The sequence below is a fragment of the Micromys minutus genome (assembly GCF_963924665.1).
Source record: "Micromys minutus genome assembly, chromosome: 1".
In the NCBI taxonomy this organism is placed as follows: Eukaryota; Metazoa; Chordata; class Mammalia; order Rodentia; family Muridae; genus Micromys; species Micromys minutus.
Window position 1 is genome coordinate 162042201 of NC_137969.1, and position 23325 is coordinate 162065525.

Here is a 23325-nt window from a genome sequence, read left to right on the forward strand (position 1 = left end):
GTCTGAAGTGATAGTAGTTATGAGGAACTGAACCCTTAAATGAAAGGAGCTTGGACCAAACTCAGACTCTGTCAGATCAGAATCTCGGATTTTTGAACTTTTCTGACTGATCTCTACTGTGAAACAAGCTTACGGGGTGAGCAGTGGTTTTAATGAGAATGTCCGTGATAGGCTCAGATTGTTGAACATTAGGTGTCTTTGGCAGAGCTAGCTATTCATGTAGGTTTGGGAGGTGTGGCCTTGCTGGAGGAAGTGTGTCACTGGGGACAGGCTTTGAGATTTAGATCTCAAAAGCTGGGGCTGAAGAGATGGCTCAGTGGTTAAAAGCACTGGTTGCTCTTCCAGAGGTCCTAAGTTCAATTCCAAGAAACTACATGGTGGCTCACAGCCATCTGTAATGGGATCCAATGCCCTCTTCTGGTGTGTCTGAGGACATATCAAAAGCCTCACACCATTCCAGCTGTGCTCTCTGCCGCATGCTTGAAGTTCAAAATGCGAATTTTCAGTTGTGACAGTCATCACATCTGCCTGCTACCACACCTCCCTGCCCTGGTGGTGATGGACTCTTAGCCATATGGAACCATAAGCCTAAATAAACAGTTTCTATAAGTTGCCTTGGTCCTAGTGTTCTATCACACCAACAGAAAAGTAATGAATGGTTTGTATGCAAGGTGCACTAAAGCCATACATGAGTTGCCTAAATACAGTTTTCAGGAGAAACTAAAATATGTCCTCTGCCCCCTTTTTTTGAATAACTCACCCACTAGATGCCCTCAGGAGCTGTATACTCTCACTATCATTCTAGAACCTGTCACTCTTCATCTCCCACATTCCATTCTTCCCAGGACAGCCAGGTTTCTCTATCCTCTCCTCTCTCTTTAGTTTTATAACCATATTAGCTTTCATGGGAGCTATTCCAGCTCTTTGTCTTTTCTCCTGGAAATGCATCTGTCTTTCCGTTTTCTCAAAGCCAGTAACCCCTCCTTTCTAGCAATATATTCCTAGCTGCTTATTGCACCTTTCAAGTAAATAGGCAGCTTCAAGCCACAACGGAAGTCTTCCCTAACAAGAATAATTATCACAGACAAATCTCATCTAATTGTCAGAAATAGATAGGTACCCATTCAGGCCCACCAGAGGCAAAATGAGAAATTTATTTTATAGAATCAGTTGTCCTAGGAAATTGACGGCATAGTGTTTGCCTAGGTTTTCATGATGCCCTTGGCTTAATCTCCAGCTTTGCAAAATAGAAGGAAGAGGAAGAAGAGGATGAGGAGGAAGAGAAGGAGGAGGAGGAAGGAGAGGAAGAAGAAAAAAAGGGAGGAAGAGAAGAAGGAGGAGGAGGATGTAAAACCTAAGGAATACTACCAAGTATTCCTTATCAAGTATCAACAGCAGACTATAACACAAAGATCAAAACCACTCTTTCAGATCCAGCCTCCCCACTCTTCAGTGCCATATCATTTTAGTTAAAGCGTATCTCATCACACACCACATTCATTCTTTGTGCCGTGCTGGCTTTCTCTACTTCTCTGACCACTTGACACAAATGGCCCCCTATAAATCCCATGATGTGCAAATCTCCAGCCCAAGCAACATCAGAGGCCAAACAAGACTACAGGATTCCAATGACAGAGACCCAAAAGAAGAAACTCACTCTACGCTGTCTACTTAGACTACAAATAGCAACTCAGTGTCTACGTGTAACTAGTGGGTTCCTTTGTGAAACCAGGTGGTACGTGCCTCAAAGGAACAGGCTTTAGAGGAATGGGATAGTGTCCTGGGAGATATCCCAAAGCTTCAAAGCATCTGTACTAGATAGAGCACTAAGTGCTTACTGGCATTATGTATAGTCAGTCTACAGAGAACCAGTAGGAAGAGTGGGGTCTGCAGTGAAGAGGGCAGTACAGAACCGATCAGAACACCCAGTCAATGATCTTTAGTGGTTGGAGCAACTTCCAGGAGCAGCTGGAGATGCATGGTGGCCGTTTGTATGCACTTGGACTGACACTGGAAGTGGAAAAGCAGGAAGTACACTGGGAAGCCACTGAGCACGAAGAGGAAGACATATAGGAATTCCATCTGGGGATGGTCAATGATGGGAGCCAGCACCAGGTAGAGAGACACCAGGAGCATGATGGCAGGGATGAAGGTGGGAACCTGCAGAGGGCACAAAAACGTTATTTGATCCCTGAAACATGTAGCTGAGTTCTGTCCTTCCTATGTATACCTCCCACGCATTTCCACCTGCCACAAGTGCCTCTGCTCCAGGATCTGCTAGGATGCCAGGCTAGGCCAGGGGAGCCAACCCCCGGGCTATAGGGGGCTCTTTAAGAAGCAGAATGTGGGCTGGAGGGATGGCTCAGCAGTTAAGAGCACTGATTCTCTTCCAGAGGACCTGAGTTCAAATCCCAGCAAGCACATGGTGACTCACAACCATCTGTAATGAGATCTGATGCCCTCTTATGGTGTGTCTGAAGACAGCTACAGTGTACTTAAATATAATAAATAAATCTTAGAAGAAGAAGAAGGAGAAGGAGTCTGGAGCCCAGCATTGTCTCTCTGGTCTGTGTAACCTCTGTGTTTGTGTTCCATCTTTCTCCTTCAGGAACCTCCAGAAGAAAAATGGTCAATGTTGGGATTCTGTAAACCCCACCCCTCAATTACGTGGCAATAGCTAGTTATGTTTCACCCCAGTTACCTGACACTATAAAAGGGGCTGCTTGCCCCCTCCTCTCTCTCTTGCTCTCTTGTGTTCCTGCTCTTTGCTCTCCTGCTCTTGCTCTCCCCCTCCCAACACCTTCTCAACCCATTCCCCCCCCCTCCGTGTGCTCATGGCCAGCCTCTACTTCTCTACTCTTTTTCTCTTCTTCTCTCTCTCTGCCTCTACCACTCTCTTAACTCCACCCATGACCTGAATAAACTCTATTCTGTACTATACCATCGTCCTGTGACTGGTCCTTCAGGGGGAAGAAATTCCCAACATGGGTTCCCCAGAGGCATTTCCCTTGCCCGTCTGCCTTGTCGCACCTCCATGGAGCACATCCCTCCCACTCTCTTCATCTTTTAACTAACATTGGTGCCGAAACCTGAGACATCATCTTTTCCTTTCCATATACACATCAGTCAGTACCTCTTACCGCCCTCCGCCCAAAACGTACAATGTCCTGTGAAATGTAATAACAATAGCACATCTGTATATCAGATATGCTACATATCAGGTATTTACATTGTGACTTACAAGTAGCAAAACTGCAGTTATTCAGTAACAATAAAACAATGTTATGACTGGGGGAGGGGTTGTCACTGCAACATGAGGAACTGTGATAAATGGTTGCCACCTTGGGATGGCTGAGAACCACTGGTCAAGGCCTTGAAGATGACCATCCTAAAAGTTACCTTGTACGTGTGGGGAAGATTCTTTGTCTTTATTTGCAGATACAGGAGACAGGCAAAGGTGGTTCCATAGATGAGCCAGGACAGGAAGCTGGAACAAGAAGTAGAAAGTGGAGATAAGGCCTCTCTGATGGGACTTGCCTGGATCAGGACAAAATAGTCAAAGACAAGGAGGAGCATTTGGTCCTCTCCAGGAGAGCTGAGGGATGCTGTAAAGATGGCTCAGTGGTTACGAGCAATTGCTGCTCTCACAGAGGACTCGGGTTTGTTTCCCGACACACATATGGTGGCTCACAAATATCCTTAACTCCAGTTTCATGAGATCTGATGCCTTTTGCTGACCTCACTGGGAACCAGGTATGAACATACGTGCAGACAGAACACACATAAAGTAAAATCAATAAATCTTAATTAAAAAAAAGCCTAAAGATAACCCAGTGAGTCACAAAACAAAAAGACATAAAATTGGGTTAGGAACTTGTTAGAAGGAAGAAAGAGTGGCTTATGGGAGGGGGAGGATAAGAGAAAGTAAAGGGATGAGTGTGTCTGTGTGTGTGTATGTATATATGTATATATATATAAAACATTATACATTATATGTTGTATAATATATTATACATTATACTATGTTATACATTATACTATGGCACATATCATGTTATACATTATATATTATAAATTATATATATATATATATATATATATATATATATATATATATATGAAACTATGAAAGAATAACTGCTTCCTGCCCTTTAAGTTAAAATCAAGTGTGAAGCTGTCAAACAGTACATTAATTTTTAAAATAAAGTATTTTGAAAAGGGGAGCAGGGTGGAATCTCGAGGAGGTCTGTGCTTATTGGAGGGACATCTCACCGGAAATGGAACTCTTCTCCCAACCTGCCCTTTCTCTATGGTTGGTGACATTCATTACATGTTAGGCTGCTGAACACCCAATGAGCTCTGGCTTCTGTCCTTTCCAAGGTCTTTAGTTTTAGTGGTTGCCACCACTCTGATAAAATTCCATCTGAGGGTCTGGTAAAGAGCTTACTGCACATCCCCAGAACCAGCCAGGTGTGGTGCTTTGGGTTTGAAATCACTGTAAGCAGAGATAAGTGAATACCCAGGGCTCACTAGCCTATTGGGCTAGCTTCACACCTGGGAGGCAATGGCAGAAGTAGTGCATATGTTCTAGACCAACTTGGTTTACATCGCATGTTCTAGACCAGCCAGAGCTACACAGTGAGATGCTATGCGCACTAGCTAGTTTTATGTCAACTTCACACGAGCTAGAGTTAGCTGAAATGGGGGAATCTTGACTGAGAGATGTCTCCATGAAAGATGGTTGTAGAGCATCTTCCTCGTTAGTGATTGATGGAGAGGGCCAGCCCACTGTGGGTGGTTCTGGTTCTGTAGATGTTGCTTTTATTTCCTCAGATGATGGAATGAGATGAGAACATTTATTTCTCTGTTCTAACTATTCCTAGGCCTAGACCTGGAAGCTTCCAGCCTCCATACAATCCAATCTTCCAAGCTGACTGATTCAATCTGTCTTCTTTATGCTTCTGCCTGAATCACTCTGCTTGGCCTCATACTAACTTTGGAAACATGTTCTAATCTTCCAGCTCCTTTCCATTCTCAATCTCGCTCTGTTTTCCTTGTGTATAGTTTGTTCTTTGCAACCAGTCTCTGTAAAACTGCCATACCGCACCACACCTCTCCCTCCCTCTTGTTTACTCTTCAGTAGCCTCTCTTTCCTGTGTTCTTCTTCTGTGAGTTAGTCATGTCCTGTCTCTGACCCATTCAGTCAAATCTTTCTCTGAGTCATCACTTTGTCTGTCCCTCAATTAGACATAATTTTCAAATATGGCTGCTTCCTTCTACAAACTAACCTTGCCTTCATTGTTAGGGATGAAGAGTGTGTACTCAGGGTGTATCTGTATTCCAGCCAGATCATCTGTAATCCAGGATGTGAATGCATTCTGGGAGGATCATATAGACCTAGAGGGTCTTTGAGTGTGATCCCTTGCCTGAGCAGCCATGCTGCTAGACTAAAATTCCTGTACATAGTTCTATAAGAAAGCAGGTTGAGGAGCAAGTCAGTAGGCAGCACCCCTCTACAGCCTCTGCATCAGCTTCTCCCTCCAGGTTCCTGCCCTGTTTGAGTTCCTGTCCTGACTTTCTTCAGTGATGGACTACAGTGTGGAAGTGTAACCCAAACAATATCCTTTCTTATCCAACTTTGCTTTTTGCTTTTGGTTATGGTGTTTCATTTTAGCAATAAAAATCCTAACTAGACATTGATTTTTTAATGTAAATGGAATATAAGAAATGACATTCTGCCTTCCACATGCACATGTGCATGAGCACACATATGCACACACATATGCATATACATGGAAACATACACAAATTCTATCTAACTTGGCAGGCAAGGTTCAGAACAAGCTATCCCTTGAGGTAATCAAAACTGTAAAGTGTTAGGTCCTAGCTGAATGGGTCACCCTAGAATTCTTGCTCTGTACTGAGACATTTTGGTCATAGTCTCCAGTCTCTACCTGAAGACACCCTCATCCCCCAGAACTACAGCGGATTAGATTTTGTTATCACCATATAATGATTTCCATCTTTCTCGTGGGAAAAAAAATGAAAATAAACACTATTTGTGGCTTGCTGTTCCCAACAGTTGCACCAAGCCCTGAACATCCTGTTCTAGATTAAACAACAGAGCAATGGAATGTGTGATGCCTGAGAAATTGCTAAATGCCCTCGATACCCAGGTACTATGCTCATCTGATAGCTGAAGAACCAGCTCTGCTTCAAATGAGCTTAGAAAATTACAAATGGGTATCACAACAGCCTGTGATTTCTTCTGGAGAAAAATATTAAAAGGAGTCAGAACATCTCCTTCCTGTGGTAAGGTCATTCTCTGTGCCTAAACAGCTTGCTGTGAATCTACACTGAGTTCTGAAGAATTATATGGGACACAGTCCAGAGCAGTAGCCTGGTCTACAAGGGAAAAAAAAAATCATATCGTATCCAAGGGCACTCCAGCAGTACAATACCCACATGTCCTTTAACATCATCTTAGGAGCAGAAAGGAGGACTAAGAAAAAAAAATAGCAGCAGCAGCCCAGCCTTAGCATTCCTGTGTGTGTGTGTGTGGATGTGTGTGTGTGTAGATAGATGATAGATGGATGGATAGATAGATAGATAGATAGATAGATAGATAGATAGATAGATGGATGGATGGATGGATGGATGGATGGATGGATGGATGGATGGATGGATGGATAGATAGATAGATAGATAGATAGATAGATAGATAGATGGATGGATGGATGGATGGATAGCAGGCAGACAGACAGACAAACAGACAGACATTATTTGGATGTAAAATATTGCCCCACGAGCTCATGTGTTTGAAACATCTAGAGTTGCTGTTTTAGGAGAAAATTGAGAGGTAGAGAGATGGAGGCTCAGTGAAAATAGGGGTCTCTGAGCGAGGGGAGGATCAGGTATTGAGATTTATAACATCCAGCTTTCTGTCCTCTCTCTGGTTCCTGATCCACTGAGATATGAGTAAGCAGCTACACAGCTTCACAGTCTCCAAACATAACCATTACCAAGCCTCTCCGCCGCATTGGCCTGTACTCTACATGTGCCAAAACAAATTCCTCCGCTTTTTAGTTGTTTCTTGTCCGGTACTTGATTGCTATGATTAGAAAATGTCTCTCTGTGTGTGTGTCTGTGTGTCTGTGCGCACGCACATGTGCACACTTGCCCATAGGCACAGGCATGTGCACACTTGCACATAGGCACTCCAGAAGACAACACACACACATTTATATGTGCAAGCTTGCACACATCAGGGTACATAGAGACATAGGTGTCTAGGACAGAGATGGCAGCCTGCGAAATCTCACCTACCTCAAGAGGTTCACAAGGGTGCTGAAGTTTCCTGGGATGACCAGCAGCAGAGCCACCGCTGTGGTGAAGATCAGGGCTGGCGCTGGTGTCAGTCGATGCACATGAATCATGGACATGAGCTGGGGCTGGAAAACACAGTGCTGTGGGAGAGGCTGTAGAAAAGCCAGAGGAAGTAGCCTGTGCCTGCCATGTTCTGCACACAAGCGCCCAATATCATGGTCATTGGTACCATGGCTTCCAAGGGGACGGGCTTCCTTGGGTTACTATGGTACAATGGATTATTAGCCTCCAAATACTGTGTCCCTCTCTTTGCGTCTTGTGTTGGGAATATAGTTCTCAACCATCAATGTGGACTAGGCCGTGTCGCTTGATTCATCCAGTAAAACACAAGCACAAGTGACAAGCAAGGGCTTTAAATGTGTTGGTATGTTTTATCTCACGACTTGAGCACCTGATTCCTGAATTAATTACAAAATGCTCTCCAGGAGCCACCTTCGCTTTGGCCTGGATCCTTGAAATAGGAACAGAGCCATGCCAAAATAAGAATGAGCAAAACAAACAGAGTTACAGATAACACGAGGATCAATAATTAAAGATTACTTCAAGCCACTGGGATTTGGGGTTGTCTGTTATTCAATATTATTATTGAACAGTAAAAGCTAACACAGGGGCAAAGAGGCTCTGAGGGAAAAGGCCACTATGTGTACTTTGGGCTCCTCCCTGTGCCCTCTGTATCTTGCTCTCCACAAATAATCTTTATCACTCATATGTTCCAGCCCACATAAGCCAGAAGCATGACTGGCCTAAAACCTGGAAGAGATTATGAATACGTCAGGAAGGTATGGAATGCAGTGTCTCCATTCTCAGAGGAAAAGAGGGTCACATCTGCCGGGAAAGGCCAGGCTTGGGCTAAAAGCTCAGGTAGGAGAAGGTGTAGGTGAGAGGTGTCTCAGCACCTCTTGTAGCCCTCACCGCCATGTGTGACTCCAGTTTCCATTTCTTACCATGTGGCCTTCTCTTGCAGCTGCATAGCACACACGGCTACCGCTGAAGAACGTCCCATTGACAGTACCAAATGTTGAAAGTGCAACAGCCACAGGCACCAGCCAGGCCCAGGACCCCAGAACCTGGTCCCTAGAACAGCAGAGGGGTCAATGACAAGACCCTAACAGTGACTTGGAAAGGGACCAGAAGGGCTGCTCAGAAGCAGAGAAGACAACACATTAAAGGCAAGTGTAAATCCACATAGAGCCCCATCCCTGTCCCTAATGTCTGTCTAGGGCCCAGGTGACACACCACATGACTCACTTACCCCCAGCTCACAGCTATGGCATCAGAGGAGAGGATCTCTGAAGGTGACATAACCAGCAGGTAACTGATATTGACCAGGACATATAGGATGGTGACGAGGGGAACAGCAATCATCACTGCCCACACCAGGTTCTGCTGCAGAGTCAGGGAGAAGAAAGCAAAGGTTAGCCAATGGGGTGGTTCTAAGCCTTCAGAACAAACTTAGAACAATGCTATCCACAGGGTACTGTGCCAGACCCTGGGGTTTGGAAGCACTATGTTCCTCCACCATGAGGCCATGGTCCCAGTGGCTTGGGCACACAATCAGACAGATGTGTGGGAACCGACAAGAGGTGCCAGGCAGACAGCAGTAGAGATCTAGAGGGAATGATGGAGCCATCGCCAAAGCCTCCAAGATAAAGAGGGCCGTCGCTGGGGCTCTCTCTGAGGCGTGGAAATGACTCAGGAAGATGTGGAGAGTTTCTTACCGAGAACAGAAGAGAAAGAAAGCTAAAGATCTACAACTGGCTTTGTCATGGGTAGGAGTTGCTCCTCCTAGGAGCATCTATTTCCGGTTAACATGTCTTCTCTTCAACCTTAAAGAAAGGACAGTTCCCAGACCTTCGTGCCAGGACTGAACTCTGCTCATGGACATTCTTGAAATTGGAAAGGGAAGGAGAGGGACTCCGAGAAGAAGGTGGCCGTCTCGAGCTAGCTCAGCTCCTGGCAGCCAGCCTCAGTGTGGAGGCTGTCTGTCCCCACTCCCTGTATATTTTGTACACTGGCAGGCTCTGTTCTTCCCGACCTTCAAGTTCACGTTCATAATACGTCTGCAGAGCTGTGCCTAGACTCCGGTCTCCTCTCCCAGGAGGCCTTGTTGGACAGTTCAGCTTTGCTGGGCTGCCCTACGGAGAGGACTATATTGCAAACAAGGGGAAATGAAACAAACAAGACAGCAACAGACTCTTGTATGTGAGTTCTTCCAGGCCCCCTCCAGCCTTAAAACCTGGGCCTCAAAGGAAAGTTGCCTTGACCACAAAATGGCCAGATTTAGCAGCTGCTTTACCACCCAGGGGGTGGAATGTGGCTCTGCCTAAGCTCACACAGTCTACCTGTAGCCAAGATGTCCTCGTTCTCACGGGCTTTATTGAGATGCCCTTGGCACAGTGAACCTGTAATATGCATGACCCAACCTCACAGGTAGTCAGAGCACAAAAATATTTTAAATTTAACTCCTTTCCATGTTTCCGGCCACTATAGCACAAGAAAAGCAAGATTTTTCTGATTTCCTTCTGAGGGCCCTAACTCTTTATTCAAACCCTAAGGAGTCTGCATGTAAGGGTCACCCTGGTTTCGAAATTTTCTTTGGTGCAGGTGAGGAGAATGAGAAATAAATAGACCCTCTCTCTACCCTTCAAAGCAAGTTGAGGCAGAATTTTAAATACTGGCATTTTGGCAGCTGGCTTAGGCTTGGCTTTGAAACCCATATCAAAAAAGTCCCAGCCTCAGCAGAGATCATCAAACTGTGGACCGTGTGGCCTGATATTAACAATGAACTTGTACTGAATCCCAGCTGTGTTTACCTACAGCACTGTTCCTGCTACCACAGCAGAAGTGAGTAGTTGTGTCCCACTGAAACCTCAGAGTCCTAGGAAGTCAGGGAAGTTATTACAATGGTCCCTTTTCACACAGAGAGAATTAGGAAAAGATTATATGCAAGAAATGAAAATTACCAGGCATGGTGATATATTCCTGTAACCTCACCATCCAGAAGGTAACGACAGGACAATTGGAAGTTCAAGGGCATTTTTAGCCACAGAATACATTCAAGACCCACTGGCCCCACAATGAGGATCTTGTCTCAAAGAAAAACTAATAATAAAATAAGGATGGTCCTTAGGACTCCCCCCCCCTCTCCCTCCCTCCCTGTCTATGTCTCTTCTTTCTGTTTCCTCTCTCTGTCTCTCCCCTTTGCTTCTGTCTGTCTCTCCCATCTCTGTTTCTATCTCTTATTTGTTTCTATCTCTCGTTTGTCTGTTTCTCTTTCCTCTGTCTCTGTCATTTTTGTATCTCTCAACCCTCACCCCCTGCTCTTACTTCTCTCACCAAGCTACCATTCTCTTCTCTAGCGACCCCTCCAGTGAGTCTTTGCCAAGCCTCTGAAAGCCAGAGAACCCCTAAGCCAGCCCAGCAGGGACTCGCAGTTCCCATTCTGTGAGAATTTGAAATTCTGCAAGGGAAGAAGAAAACAAACAGTGCCTCAGAGAATATATTCATGCCAAAGAGTCAGCACTGAAGACCCCAATGTCACAGCTGAGTCCCAGGTAGCCCTGAAGACCAGCTAGCACAATGGTTATCCAGGCTAGGCTCACAGGTAGGGTAAGGAGGCATGACTGGTTTGTTCCCCAGGCATTAGAAACTATGAAGTATCTACTGCAATGTTCTGGAGGGGTTGATCCAAGAGGTGGCCAACAGAATCAATGTGAATGCTGGCATATAGATTTAAAATAATTCCTCTCTTGCAGGCTTCAGTATTTCCCTGCAAAAATAAATAAAGTGGGGTGTTGATAGTTAACCTAGGGGGCAGAAGGATGAGAGACCATGAGGCATGATGCTAGGAAGTGCTCTGGTTTATTAAGAAGCCATAGTTAAAAATCTCATAAATTACTCAAGGCAGTTGGGCTGCCATGCAAGTCCTATGAGCAAGCAAGAAAGCCTTGGTTCCAGTTAGATTGCTCACGATCTCAGTCCTCTGAGTAGTTGGAACGCCAATTCCTGGAGCTGCAGATGCTCCGAGGTTCACCCACCGAAAAGCACATTCAACTCACCTTTGGGTTCTTGAGCTCCTCTGTCACCGTGTTGATGTTACTCCAGCCATCGAAGGACCACAGCCCCTGGTAGAAAGCCATGCCAATGCGCCCTGCCTGCTGTGTTGTGTTGTGGAAAGTGAACAGCAGGGATTCTGTGCGAATATGGCCCTGCGCCAGCACCACAGCCCCACCCACTACAATGACTAGCAGTGAGAGCACTTTGGCAGCCGTGCACACGTTCATCAGCACCGTGGACATCCGTGAGCTCCAGAAGTTGATCAGAAGCAGCATCAGGATGCAAGAACAAGCCACAATCTTGACTACGCCCTGAGGGAGTGAAGAGCACCCTGGGTAAAAGGGAGCCAGTACGTACTCGGCGAAACTCAGAGAGACCGCAGTGATGGCAGCTGGTCTGCCTACCAGAACAAATATGTAGATGACCAGGAAGGCAGGCAGAGAGCCAAAGGTTCTCAAAATGTACGCATAGTCTCCCCCAGACTCAGGAACCCGGCTGCCCAGTTCAGCATAACACAGGGCACCCAGCAGGGCCAGGAGGCCACAGGTTGCCCACACAGTAAGACTGGCTCCAGGACTGCCTGTATAAACCAAGACCCCCTGTGGTGACATGAAGATGCCAGAACCAATCATACAGCCAGCAGTCATGGACACTGCGCTCCACAGACCAATCTCCCTCTTCAGCATCAGCCCTGCTTCCCTACTGTCCTGCTCTTGCCCCGTGGGCTTGTCGCTGCCATCTTTCTCCTCACTTCTCTCCATCTCGAGACTCCAGCAGGCACTGCCTCTGGCTGGTGACAGGTACAGGCTCTGGTACCTACTGTCCATGGGTTTCCTGAAGGCGTTAATGATTACAGTGCTGGAGGGAGTCCAAGCCAAAGGACAAAGACCCAGGGTGTGGTCTAGAAGGAGCTGATCAAGCGAGCAGCAGTCCAGTTCAAGCCTCGGTACAGACCGTCTACTGGAGCCACTGTTCCTGTTGCAAGGATATATATATATTTTTTTTTAGAGTGGCTTGTAGGCTAAGGTCCAGCTAATCCAATAATGGCTATCAATGGAAAGTCTAAGAATCCAGTAGTTGTCCAGTCCACAAGGCTGGGTGTCCCAGTTGGTCTTTGGTAAATGCCAAAATCTTGAAGAAGTAGGCTCTAATGCCAGTGAAGGGATAGATTTGCCATCGAGAGCAAAAGCAAGCAGGCAAGGAACAAACCACATGGTGGCTCACAGCCATCTGTAATGGGATCCGATGCCCTCCTCTACTGTGTCTGAAGACAGTGACAGTGTCCTCACATACATAAAATAAACAGATAAATCTTTAGAAAAAGAAAGTCTCAAAACAGCCTGGTATTAATTCTGCTGTGTGGTTACTAAAGTTCACTCTTATGAAGAGCATTTTAATGAGAAAAAAGGAGCAAATTGAGAAGGAAAAAAATACAACATATATGGTTTAAGTATTAAAAGGACACCAGGCAGTGAAATGGAGTTGAATTCCATGTTCGAGGATATTAAATTGAATTAAGGGAGTAATGACCCTGGGGCAAGATCCCACCCAGCTAAATTTAGCTCCAGGCAACTTAGTGCAAACCTTTAATCCCAGGAGGCAAAGACAAGCAGATCTCTGAGTTCAAGGCCAGGCTAGAACAGAGCAAGTTCTAGGTGAAGAAAAGCTTCAATCTAGGCTTGGTGGACCACACCTTTAATCCCAGTGCTTAGGAGGCAGGCATGGTGCAGAAGAAGCTGAGTGTCCTATATCGGGGGCTCAATGTAAATTAGGAAAAAGTCTTTGCCCAGAATGTGTGAGCATGGGTTCAGTTCCTGGAAATGTTACTCAAACTGAAAACAAACACAAACAGCCCTGAACGTACATTAAAACTTATTATGTTACATATATTTTTTTACTTCAGTTTTTTTAATTAGAAAGATGGCAGCTGGTCTAAACAGATGACTTAGAAGTTAAGAGCCCTCAGTATTAAAGAACCTAGACTCAATTCTTAGCACCCACATGATGGCTCACAAACTCTCTGTAACTCCACTTCCAGTCCAACACCCTCTTCTAACCTCTGAGGGCACCAAGCACCCATGTGGTGCACATACATGAATATAAGCAAACATTCATACACATGAAATAAATAAATCTAAACAAACAATAAAAAGAAAACATACTGGGTCATCAAAATAGCTCAACAGTGAAGATACCTGCATTCAAGATGGAAGACCTGAGTCCAATCTCCAGGACCCACACGGCAGGGAAAGAAGTGGCCCTCCTGCCGTGGAAATCTCTGGTTTCCGTGTTAGCACTGTGTTACAAGCAAGCCCTACACACACATACATGAATAAAGAATTGAAAGTAATTGGGGAGGGGGGCGGCTGGAGAGACGGCTCAGTGGTTAAGAGCACTGACTGCTCTTCCAGAGGCCCTGAGTTCAATTCCCAGCAACCACATTGGGGGCTCACCACCATCTGAAATGGGATGCAGTGCCCTCTTCTGGTGTGCCTGAAGATGGTGACAGTGCACTCATATACGTAAAATAAATAAATACATCTTTTTTTAAAAGAAGGTAATTTTTGAGGGCTGGAGAGCTAGCTCTGCAGTTAAGAGTGCTCGCTACTCTTTCAGAGGACCTGGGTTCAGTTCCCAGCACCCACATGGCAGCTCATAATTGCCAGTAGCTCCAGTTCCAGGGGTATCTGACACCCTCACATAGTCGTACATACAGGCAAAACACCAATGCACATAAAATCAAGTATTTATAAAAATAAAATAATGTTTGAAATGTGTAAGGATTAGCAATGGGATTTTGAAAGGGTCTGTGCAAGCTGGAGACTCATCTCGGTTACTGGGATGTTTGCCTGTCTTTGCACAAAGACTTGGATTTGATCCCTAGCATCCCATAAAACCCAGGAGAAGTAGCACAAGAAGGTGAAAGTAAAAGCCACGAGGATTAAAAGTTCAAGGTCGGGCTGGAGAGATGGCTTAGTGGTTAGAGCACTGATTGCTCTTCCAGAGGTTCTGAGTTCAATTCCCAGCAACCACATGGTGGCTCACAACCATCTGTAATGAGATCTGATGTCATCTTCTGGTGTGTCTGAAGACAGCTACAGTGTACTCATGTGCATAAAATAAATGTTTAAAACAGAAAGTTCAAGGCCAACCTGGTACACATGAGACTCTACCTCCCAAAGCAAAGCTAACAAAACCTCCTATCCAAACGCCATGTTACTGCATTCTGTTTGCTTCAAAGTAGAGCAGCAGGAAGTTCATTCTTTCCCTAGCTCTCCCTATTAGCCCAAAGCCCCAGGGATGCTTTATGGTGTTCTTGGAGTAGGCCTTCCTGCTCCAAGTGTCAGCCAGCTGCCACGCAGCTCAAGGGGCGCAGGTGCGGAGCAAAACCAGGCAATGACCTTCCGAGAGAGAACACCGGCAGCTGTCCTTGACTTCTACCAGGAAGTGATAGACACCCAGTGCCCGAAATTGCAATGCAGGGGACACACGAGACGCTATTTTAAAATGCATTTTTAAAATTATCTACAGTGCAATAGCTAAACATTAACCCAAACAGCGGAATTGCGAATGTATCCCATGCTGAGCACCCACAGTGCTGGCAGAGCCCTAAAGATAAGATAACCCAACGCCATCTTCTTTACTTCGGTGACCTGAAGCTTAAAGCACAGCAGGGGGAATCGTGTCAGAGACTTGACTATACCACCAGCTTCTCTGAGTGCTGGTGACTCAGCAGTCTCCCTACACGGCCAAGCGAGGGCCCTGAAACGCTCCTCCAAGATTCTTTCCAAAACTATATCCAGATAACTGGGCCTTGGATGCCTGCGTAGCAGCTCAGGGATGAAGACTCTTCGGGAGAAGGATAAAGGACACGGTTCTGTATCTGGGATCTCTCAACTCAACGGTGACCCTTGTCCCCTTTAGTTGCCATCCAATGACTTGCAGGTTTTCAGCCTGGAGTTGCTCAGGTGAGCCTTGGTAGTTTTTCCTTCTGTGAAGCATGCTTGCCTTCACTGTTCCTATTGCCAAACTCACAGATTTCAGCCACATCCATCTAGCCTGGAGCTTCAGCTGAATGTCCCATGGGAAAGATACCACACTGCCTTTCCTCTGGCAGCACACATTCCAGACAGCCAGCATGCACATCCTGCATGGCATATTTAAGGTCATCCAAATCTAGGGGACAGAATCTCCGAGATGCTGTTGAAGCACCTCCTCAGACCCCCTTGCCAGGGGCTTGCTCCCTGAGCCCAAATAAGACAGTCTTTCCCTGAGTGGACCACAGCTGTGAAGTTGTTTTGTGTCTCTATATCGGGGGTAGGGAGAGGCTGCTGCTGAGGTCTATAACTAGGAGTCAGGTCCAAAGGAAACTCCATTTCCTCAAATTCCAAAAGTCAGAAAGGCAAACAGCTATCTCTGGTACTTGTTAGCAACGCGCTGCCGGCCTCCGGGTTCCTTCAGCATCATAAGTCCCTGACACACATTTCAGAGTCCACACCAGCATCCTAGCTCCTCCTCTCCCTCCAGAGTCATCCAACGCAAGGGCTCCCTTCCTCCCAGCTACTTGTTCTCATAATCCGACAGCTTTTTCTCTGTTTTCCTCTCCCAGACTCCCTCCCTCTCTCTGTCCCCCTCCTTCCCCTCTCTATACTCCACGGGTTCTCCGTCTCTGTCTCTCTGTCTGCCCAACTCCCGCTTCTCTCATGGCTAGGTCCAGTCTGCTGGCCATGGTCAGTCTACTTTTTCTCTGTCTGGACTCTTGCAGATGCCTCTCTGCGTGTTCTCTTTGTCATAGCTTCAGTAAAAACCTTGCCACTTAACCCTAGGCCGTGTCATCTGAGCTTTCCGGGGGCATTGTTCTAGAAGTTTCCTCACACACTAGCCCCCAACCAGATTCTTCGGCCAGATTCTGTTGCGTTCGTGTGGGAACATCCAGATCCTCTGGTCCTGACTGTGCCTTCAGAAGTGAACCTGACTACTCATACCTCTGCTGTGACCTCTGGTCACAAAGGGCATTTCAGAAATTACCTGGCCTGCCCACCTAGGAAACGGCATGGAGCGCTCATGGAAAGGAGTTGGGTTTTTGAGACTCTGCATAACGGCGGACACCTTTCAGGAATGTCCTGGACACCGAGTGGGGCTGTAGGTAAGTTGGTAGAGTACCCAGCATGCACAAGGTTACAACTCTACCATACTATAAACCGCTAACGGCCAGCACCCATAATTCCCTCGCTTGAGAGGTAGAGACAGGAGGATCAGAAGTTCAAGGTCACAGTGAGTTCATAGCTAGGCCTGGAATATTTGAGAGTCTATTAAAATGGGGGAGGGGCGGGACAAATGGAGGCAGATCTTGATCTCTGTGAGTTCAAGGCCACCCTGATTTTCATGGTGAGTTCCAGGTCGTCCAAGACTACAGAGAAACCTTGCCTAAAAATAAATAGACCAGAGAATTGTAGGATATTCTGGATAAGGATCACTTAACTCCTGTCTTTCGAGCTCTGTGGCCCTCAGCCCTGACAGAGCCCGAGAATGTGATTGTCCAATCACAGGCACGGAGAAGGTCCCATCTTCCTGGCAGGCAGAAAAAACCGCCTTCAGTGTTTCTCAATTTAGAAGCAGTTTCTCCCCCTCTTTCCTAAACACAAAATCTCCCACCACACAGGTCGCTCGCTATAAGGGCAGGAGAGTCCTGGGAGGGAAGAGGCCCCAGAAGTTTAGCATCTCCTTGATCCCCACAAGAGGGCAGCTAACAAACTGACTCTGCGTGACTGCTGGAACCGAGGCCGGGAGATGTCGCCCCCTAGTGGACGCAGAGGGATCAGACAAATGGAGGAGACCACAAGAAGGCAAAGAAGGCATCCCCTGGTGAAGAGACATCCTCACGTGAACGTCCCTATTTCTGGGGCCATCCTGCTTCTCACCTGCGCTCAGTCTTCTCGCCGAGCCTTGCACCAGTCCCTGGAGTTCATCCATCTAGGGCGGTGACCAGCACCCCGACCCACCAGACCCACCATGACCAAGCTCCGGCCGGGCTGGAAATGCCTGAACTTGCAGGTTCTTGCTTGTTCCTACCTATCTGTTCCTCTAGAGGAGCTGCCTGCTGGTCACCTCAGATGTCGTTTTCTCTTGATCCCAACTCCCATTGATTCTTCTGGCTGCTATTGAGCAATTGTGGGGGTTTGGTTTGGTTTGGTTTGGTTTGGTTTGGTTTGGTTTGCTAGATCTATATTCCTGCCCCTGAACTCTCTCTAGAGCAGCAATTCTCAACCTGCAAGTCTCGACCTCTTTGGGGGTCAAATGACCTTTTCACAGGGGTCCCTTATTGGATATCCTGTATGTTGGATATTTACTTTATGATTCATAACAGTAGCAAAATTACACGTCTGAAGTAGCAATGAGAATAATCTTATTCACCACAGCATGAAGAACTGTATTAAAGGGTCTCAGCATTAGGAAGGTTGAGAACTGTTACCTAGAGCTTCAGACCTACTGATGCCCTGCTGCGGCTCCTCAAACACTTCTGCCTTAATATACTCCAACTAAGGCTCGTTGTCTTCCTCAGTACCTCTCCTGGCCTTCCCACTGCTCTTGAAGTCCATCGGGTTTCCTGGATATAGGGGACACTGGGTCATTAAGGGCAGCCTTGGGGATGAGAGATTTATTCCTCTGAGTGTAAAGTGTTGTTAGAAGAAAGTTCTCAGCTATTGGGTTTCTCTGGGGATCCTCTCTGGTATAGAGAGGTACCTACCTGTCTTTTGAATGAAGTCCTTATCCAATGACTGGGCTTCCTGGGACCCTGCCACAAAACAAGCAAACAGAATAAAACACCCCTATTTGTAAGTATAGAAACATAATTGTCTTTGTTCCTCTGTATTTTTTGTTGTTGAGACAGAGTTTCTCTTTGTGTAGCCCTGGCTGTCCTGAAACTCACTCTGTAGACCAGGCTAGCCTCAAGCTCAGAGATCCGTCTGCCTCTGCCTCTCAAGTGCTGGGATTAAAGATGTATGCCACCAATGTCTAGCTTCATATAATTTCTTAACATTAAAAATGAAATCCAACAGCGTATTTTCTAATTTTGTCAAGACAAAAGTTTGTCTTGCCAATGCAGTGGCATTTAAATTTCAGACAATCTGTTCACATTAATTATTTACCTCAATATGAGATATAATAGGGGGTGATGAAGTTCTATGTTAGATTTTCAACAAGACATACACATGAGAGAGAGAGAGAGAGAGAGAGAGAGAGAGAGAGAGAGAGGAGCAAAGTAAAGAAAGGTTAATCTGGGTTAATCTGGCTATAGCAACGCACGTAGGTGATCTCAGGACTCAGGAAGATAAGATAAGAGGATCTGATCAGGCCAATCTTATCTACACAGCTAGACCTTATCTTAAAATACGTGATGTGTGTGTATATATGTGTGTGCGTGCATGAGTGTGTGTGTGTGTGTGTGTGTGTGTGTGTGTAATGTTAACAAATTAAAAGGAAAGAAGCCAGTAGCTTTGAGGAAAAAAATTGCTAAAATTTAATACAAATAATAAAATCTGGAAGTAACTGAAGAAAATTGTTTGAACTACATGATTTAAGTCCACAAAGATCTCAGTTGTTAACCTGAATACTAATCAGCCTAAAAGTTAAATTGAGGCCCATCAAGTATCAGAACACGGGTTTATTGGAACTAAAATGAAGGTAGCCACCTGGGAGAAATATAACCCCCAGTGGCTGAGAATAAGTGCTCCTCAAATGGTTTGGGAGGAGCTAGAATTGTCATTGTTGTTGTTGTTGTTTTATACTACTAAGGACAAGAGGGAGGCTGCAGCAGCACAGGACGCTGACTGGCTGTCTTCCGTCACACTCGGCTCCAGGTGAGAAGTGAGACAGATAGGAAAGGCTTTCCCGGGGTGTCTTAGTATCTACATGGTACAGGAGGTCTGCAGAGACCAAGCCCATTTCTCATATTTTCCCCTGGGCTAAAGAATTCTGTGACTTCATCTTTTTTTTTAAAGATTATATTTATTCCATGTATGTGAGTATACTGTTGCTGTCTTCAGATGCACTAGAAGATGACACTAGATCCCATTACAGATGGTTGTGAGCCACCATGTGGTTGTTGGGAATTGAACTCAGGACCTGTGGAAGAGCAGTCAGTGCTCTTAACCACTGAGCCATCTCTCCAGCCCCCGACTTCATTTTTGTGACATTTTAAATACTTTCTCATTTCCACCTGTACTGGCTGGTTTTGTGTCAACTTGACACAAGCTGGAGTTATCACAGAGAAAGGAGCTTCAGTTAAGGAAATGCCTCCATGAGATCTAGTTGTAAGGCATTTTCTCAACTAGTGATCAAGGGGGAGGGTCCAGCCCATTGTGGGTGGTGGCATCCCTGGGTTGGTAGACCTGGGTTCTATAAGAAAGCAGGCTGAGCAAAGCCAGGGGAAGCAAGCCATTAAGTGACATCCCTCCATGTCCTCTGCATCAGCTCCTGCTTCTTGACCTGCTTGAGTTCCAGTCCTGACTTCCTTTGGTGATGAACAGCGTTGTGGACAGTGTAAGCTGAATAAACCCTTTCCTCCCCAACTGCTTCTTAGTCATGATGTTTGTGTATCAATAGAAACCCTGACTAAGACACCACCCTTCAGTTAACATAAAGATAGATGGTTAATGGGTACAATCATTTCACAAAATCTTTATCCAGAATCATTGATGATCCAAACGTGTTTCTGGGGGTGGGGGATGGGGCTAAGAACTAGAGTCTGGGATCACTAGGGAGGTTCATTCCTAGGCAGCTATGTCCCATGTAGGAGGAGAGGAGAATATAGTTGTGAGGCTGGGACCAAATCATGGATAGATAGCAACAGAGAACTCTTATGAATACCCACTCTTTTGATTACATTGTTTCATTGCTTAAAAGATCTGGTAGCTAAGTAACTTTTTTAAAAATAATTATTTATTTGTTTTATATATGTGAATACAATGTAGCTGTTTTCAGACACACCAGAAGAGGACATGGGATCCCATTATAAAAGGTAGTGAGTTACCACATGGTTGCTGGGATTTGAACTCAGGACCTCTGGAACAGCAGTCAGTGCTCTTAACTGCTGAGACATCTCTCCAGCCCACATTTGCACTTTAAAGGTAAGGATGATTCTTCAACAAAATAAGGTATAAAATTTACAATATTGTCATGAGTGCATGGTGTCAGAAATGTCAATAACATTCATGTCTTAATCAATACACTAAGTGGGTGGTTTCATTGGCAATATGTCAAGTAATATCACTTTCCTTGCTTGTCAGGTCAAGAGAAACACAATTTTCCTTATTTCGTTTTCTTTATTTTGAGGCAGAGTCTCACTATGTAGTCCTGGCTAGCATGAAACTCATTTTTTTGTAGATCAGACTAGTCTCTGTGGGTTGATGACTATATGCAGGTGAGGGCAGGCTCAAGATAAGGCAAGACCTGTGATTGGTAAGTGAAAAAGAAAAGCAGGTGCAGAGTTTTTGAGAGGTAGGAGAGATAGGAGAGAAGGGAGAAGGAAAGAAGATGGAGGAAGAGAAGGATGACCCAGATCTGTGTAGCTTTAGCCACAGGTAGCTATGAACATTTTATAAGAGATGGGTAATTATAGGACAATTTGTCTTATCTAAGTGGGCAGTTTATATCAATATCAATTGGCTCTGAGTTTAATGTGTGGATGTTTTAAGGGGTGAGAATTTACTGATATAAATCTGATTGATAAATTATGGGCCTCAAGAGTTTTGATTTTACCAGGTCACTGGGAATTGTGACGATAACCACAGGGGGCAGATGCTGGGAATGTAAGCAGAGTCCACAGCAGGAGAGCCATGAGATGGGCAGTATTTGCATGGGGCTGGTGTGGCAGCGGACCGGCCATGGGGTGGAGAGATCGCTGCTGGAGCCAGAGAGTGGCTGGAGGTAGCATAACATGCTGTTTGGTGAAAATTTACATTTTTAAATATTAACCACAAGTCTCCACCTCCTAGAGTTATGCCTGACTCTGCTTCCCTCGTGCCTTACAGAATGCAAATATGTGCATGTATGCATACTACCTAGAGCTCTTGGGGCCACTTCTAGGAAACTGGCAGTTGGGCTAGGGCAAGGAAGTAGGCTCAAGATAAATACAGCTGGGGAATGTGTTCTCTGTGTCTTGATCTTCTCATTAAATCTCCGAATAAGGTAATTATGGGACCTTTGTTTATGCCTTGTTTGTTCATTGACTACTTTGTCTTTGACCTAGAACTGACCCTGTCCTTTGCACGTACCTAGAATGGTATAAAAGCAGACTGGAGAAAATAAACCTACTTCAGCACTGTCTGGGGTCATGTTATAATGCTGTTTAATTGTCTTTTCTTTCTTTAGTCCCCATTTCCTTCCTTGAGACCCTTGTTGACTGACTGAGTTGGCTTGGTCAACACACATATATCTATCTAAATTATGGATTGGCTGTAAAGGATTAAATATACACAGCAGAGTGGGAAGTCTGCTAGAGATGCTAACGTAGCACTGGCTGATTCTAGATCATAGGTTTGCACAGAACTGCAGCTTTAAGTCCATCTGCAGAGGTGAGTTGTAGGAACTAAGGTCAGTACCTTGTTCAGGTGGATGGATGGATAGCATGTCCTGCCATACTGGACAGGCAGCCTTCAATCCAAATAAGTCCCACCAATAGCAAAGACCAAGACAAACTGAAGTCCCTGGGACAGTCAGAAACCTTTTGCCTGTGGGTTCTTTGCCATACTTACCAGACAATAGGTAGGAAGAGCCATCACCATCACACTGTAAGTTTTCTTCTTCATGGGATCTAGGTGAGGGAGCTGCACCCTTTCCCTAGTTTGATGTGGCGAATAAGTTCTTGGGGATGGTTTATTTGACATGATTCTAATGTGCTCATGTGCTCCTCCAATCTCAGTTCACCCCCATAAATGTATAGGGTGGCACCTCTTCTGCTCCCAGGAATAAGGCAGTTATCAGTCTGTGTGGTGCTGCACAGATGGTGCCAGTCAAAGGCCCACCAAGATACGTTGTCTTCTCTTCCTTAACATGGAGTCAAATGATACCTGTAAAGGAGAGTCTCTTATGGCAAAGCACAATCTGAAAAGCCACTGCTTTACAAAATACGGAATCCCTTCGGGAAGGGCAAGCCTGCTCTCCACAATCTTATTGAAGTCTAACCTGAACATCACTGTGTGCTGAGACCAAGAAGAGTATAGAAATAAAAATCCATTTGAGATGAGGTGGTCAAGGATGAAGCTTATTATTTATGTTAATGTCTTCCCCTCTTAGAGACTTAGTTGGTAGGGAGGAAAACACCCCCACAGGCAGAATTTTCCTTTATAGATGGACATTTAAAAGTAGCCAGCTAAACTAGCCGAAAGTCTCTGGGTGGTGGTTGCACTCCACTTGGGAGGCAGAGACAGGAGGATTGCCGTGAGTTTGAGGCTAGCCTGAGCTACAGAAAGAGTTCCAGGGCAGGCAGGACTACACAGTGAAACCCCATCTCAAAAAAAAAAAAAAAAAAAAAAAAAAAAAAAAGCACATCAAGAAAGTCATACTTTTAAGAGTGATTTGGATGATAAACCTAGTCCTTCTAAACACCATTTGCTTTTATATTAGATTATAGATGTTAGGACATAGTCCTTTAATAAACCAAACAAAGAGCATGTTATATGCTCATCTGACCAGAGGGCGTATTTGGGAATGCCTCTTCAGAGCCTTCTAAAGCTTTTAGCCGCTGCAGACAGGAATGTTGTAAAAGTGGATTTTGGAGTCTCTAGTTTGACTGTTCTGATTGCTTTAATTGTCCTAATTGCTCGTCCTGCTTCAGTTTAAAAACACTTCCCATTTTCAAGAGAAAGAAATACATGCATT

At 45.3% G+C, this 23325-nt stretch overlaps 1 protein-coding gene across 1 annotated transcript; it reads right to left on the reverse strand.

The window, feature by feature from the left end:
• Nucleotides 1-1929: 1929 nt before the first annotated feature.
• LOC308426330 (b(0,+)-type amino acid transporter 1-like) lies at nucleotides 1930-12203 on the reverse strand (the record flags this gene model as incomplete). The annotated part of the gene is made up of 6 exons (XM_080924057.1): nucleotides 1930-2160; nucleotides 3400-3487; nucleotides 7327-7451; nucleotides 8331-8460; nucleotides 8639-8772; nucleotides 11445-12203. 6 exons carry the CDS (start codon nucleotides 12201-12203, stop codon nucleotides 1930-1932), a joined length of 1467 nt encoding a protein of 488 aa, XP_080780183.1.
• Between the last annotated feature and the right edge of the window lie 11122 nt (nucleotides 12204-23325).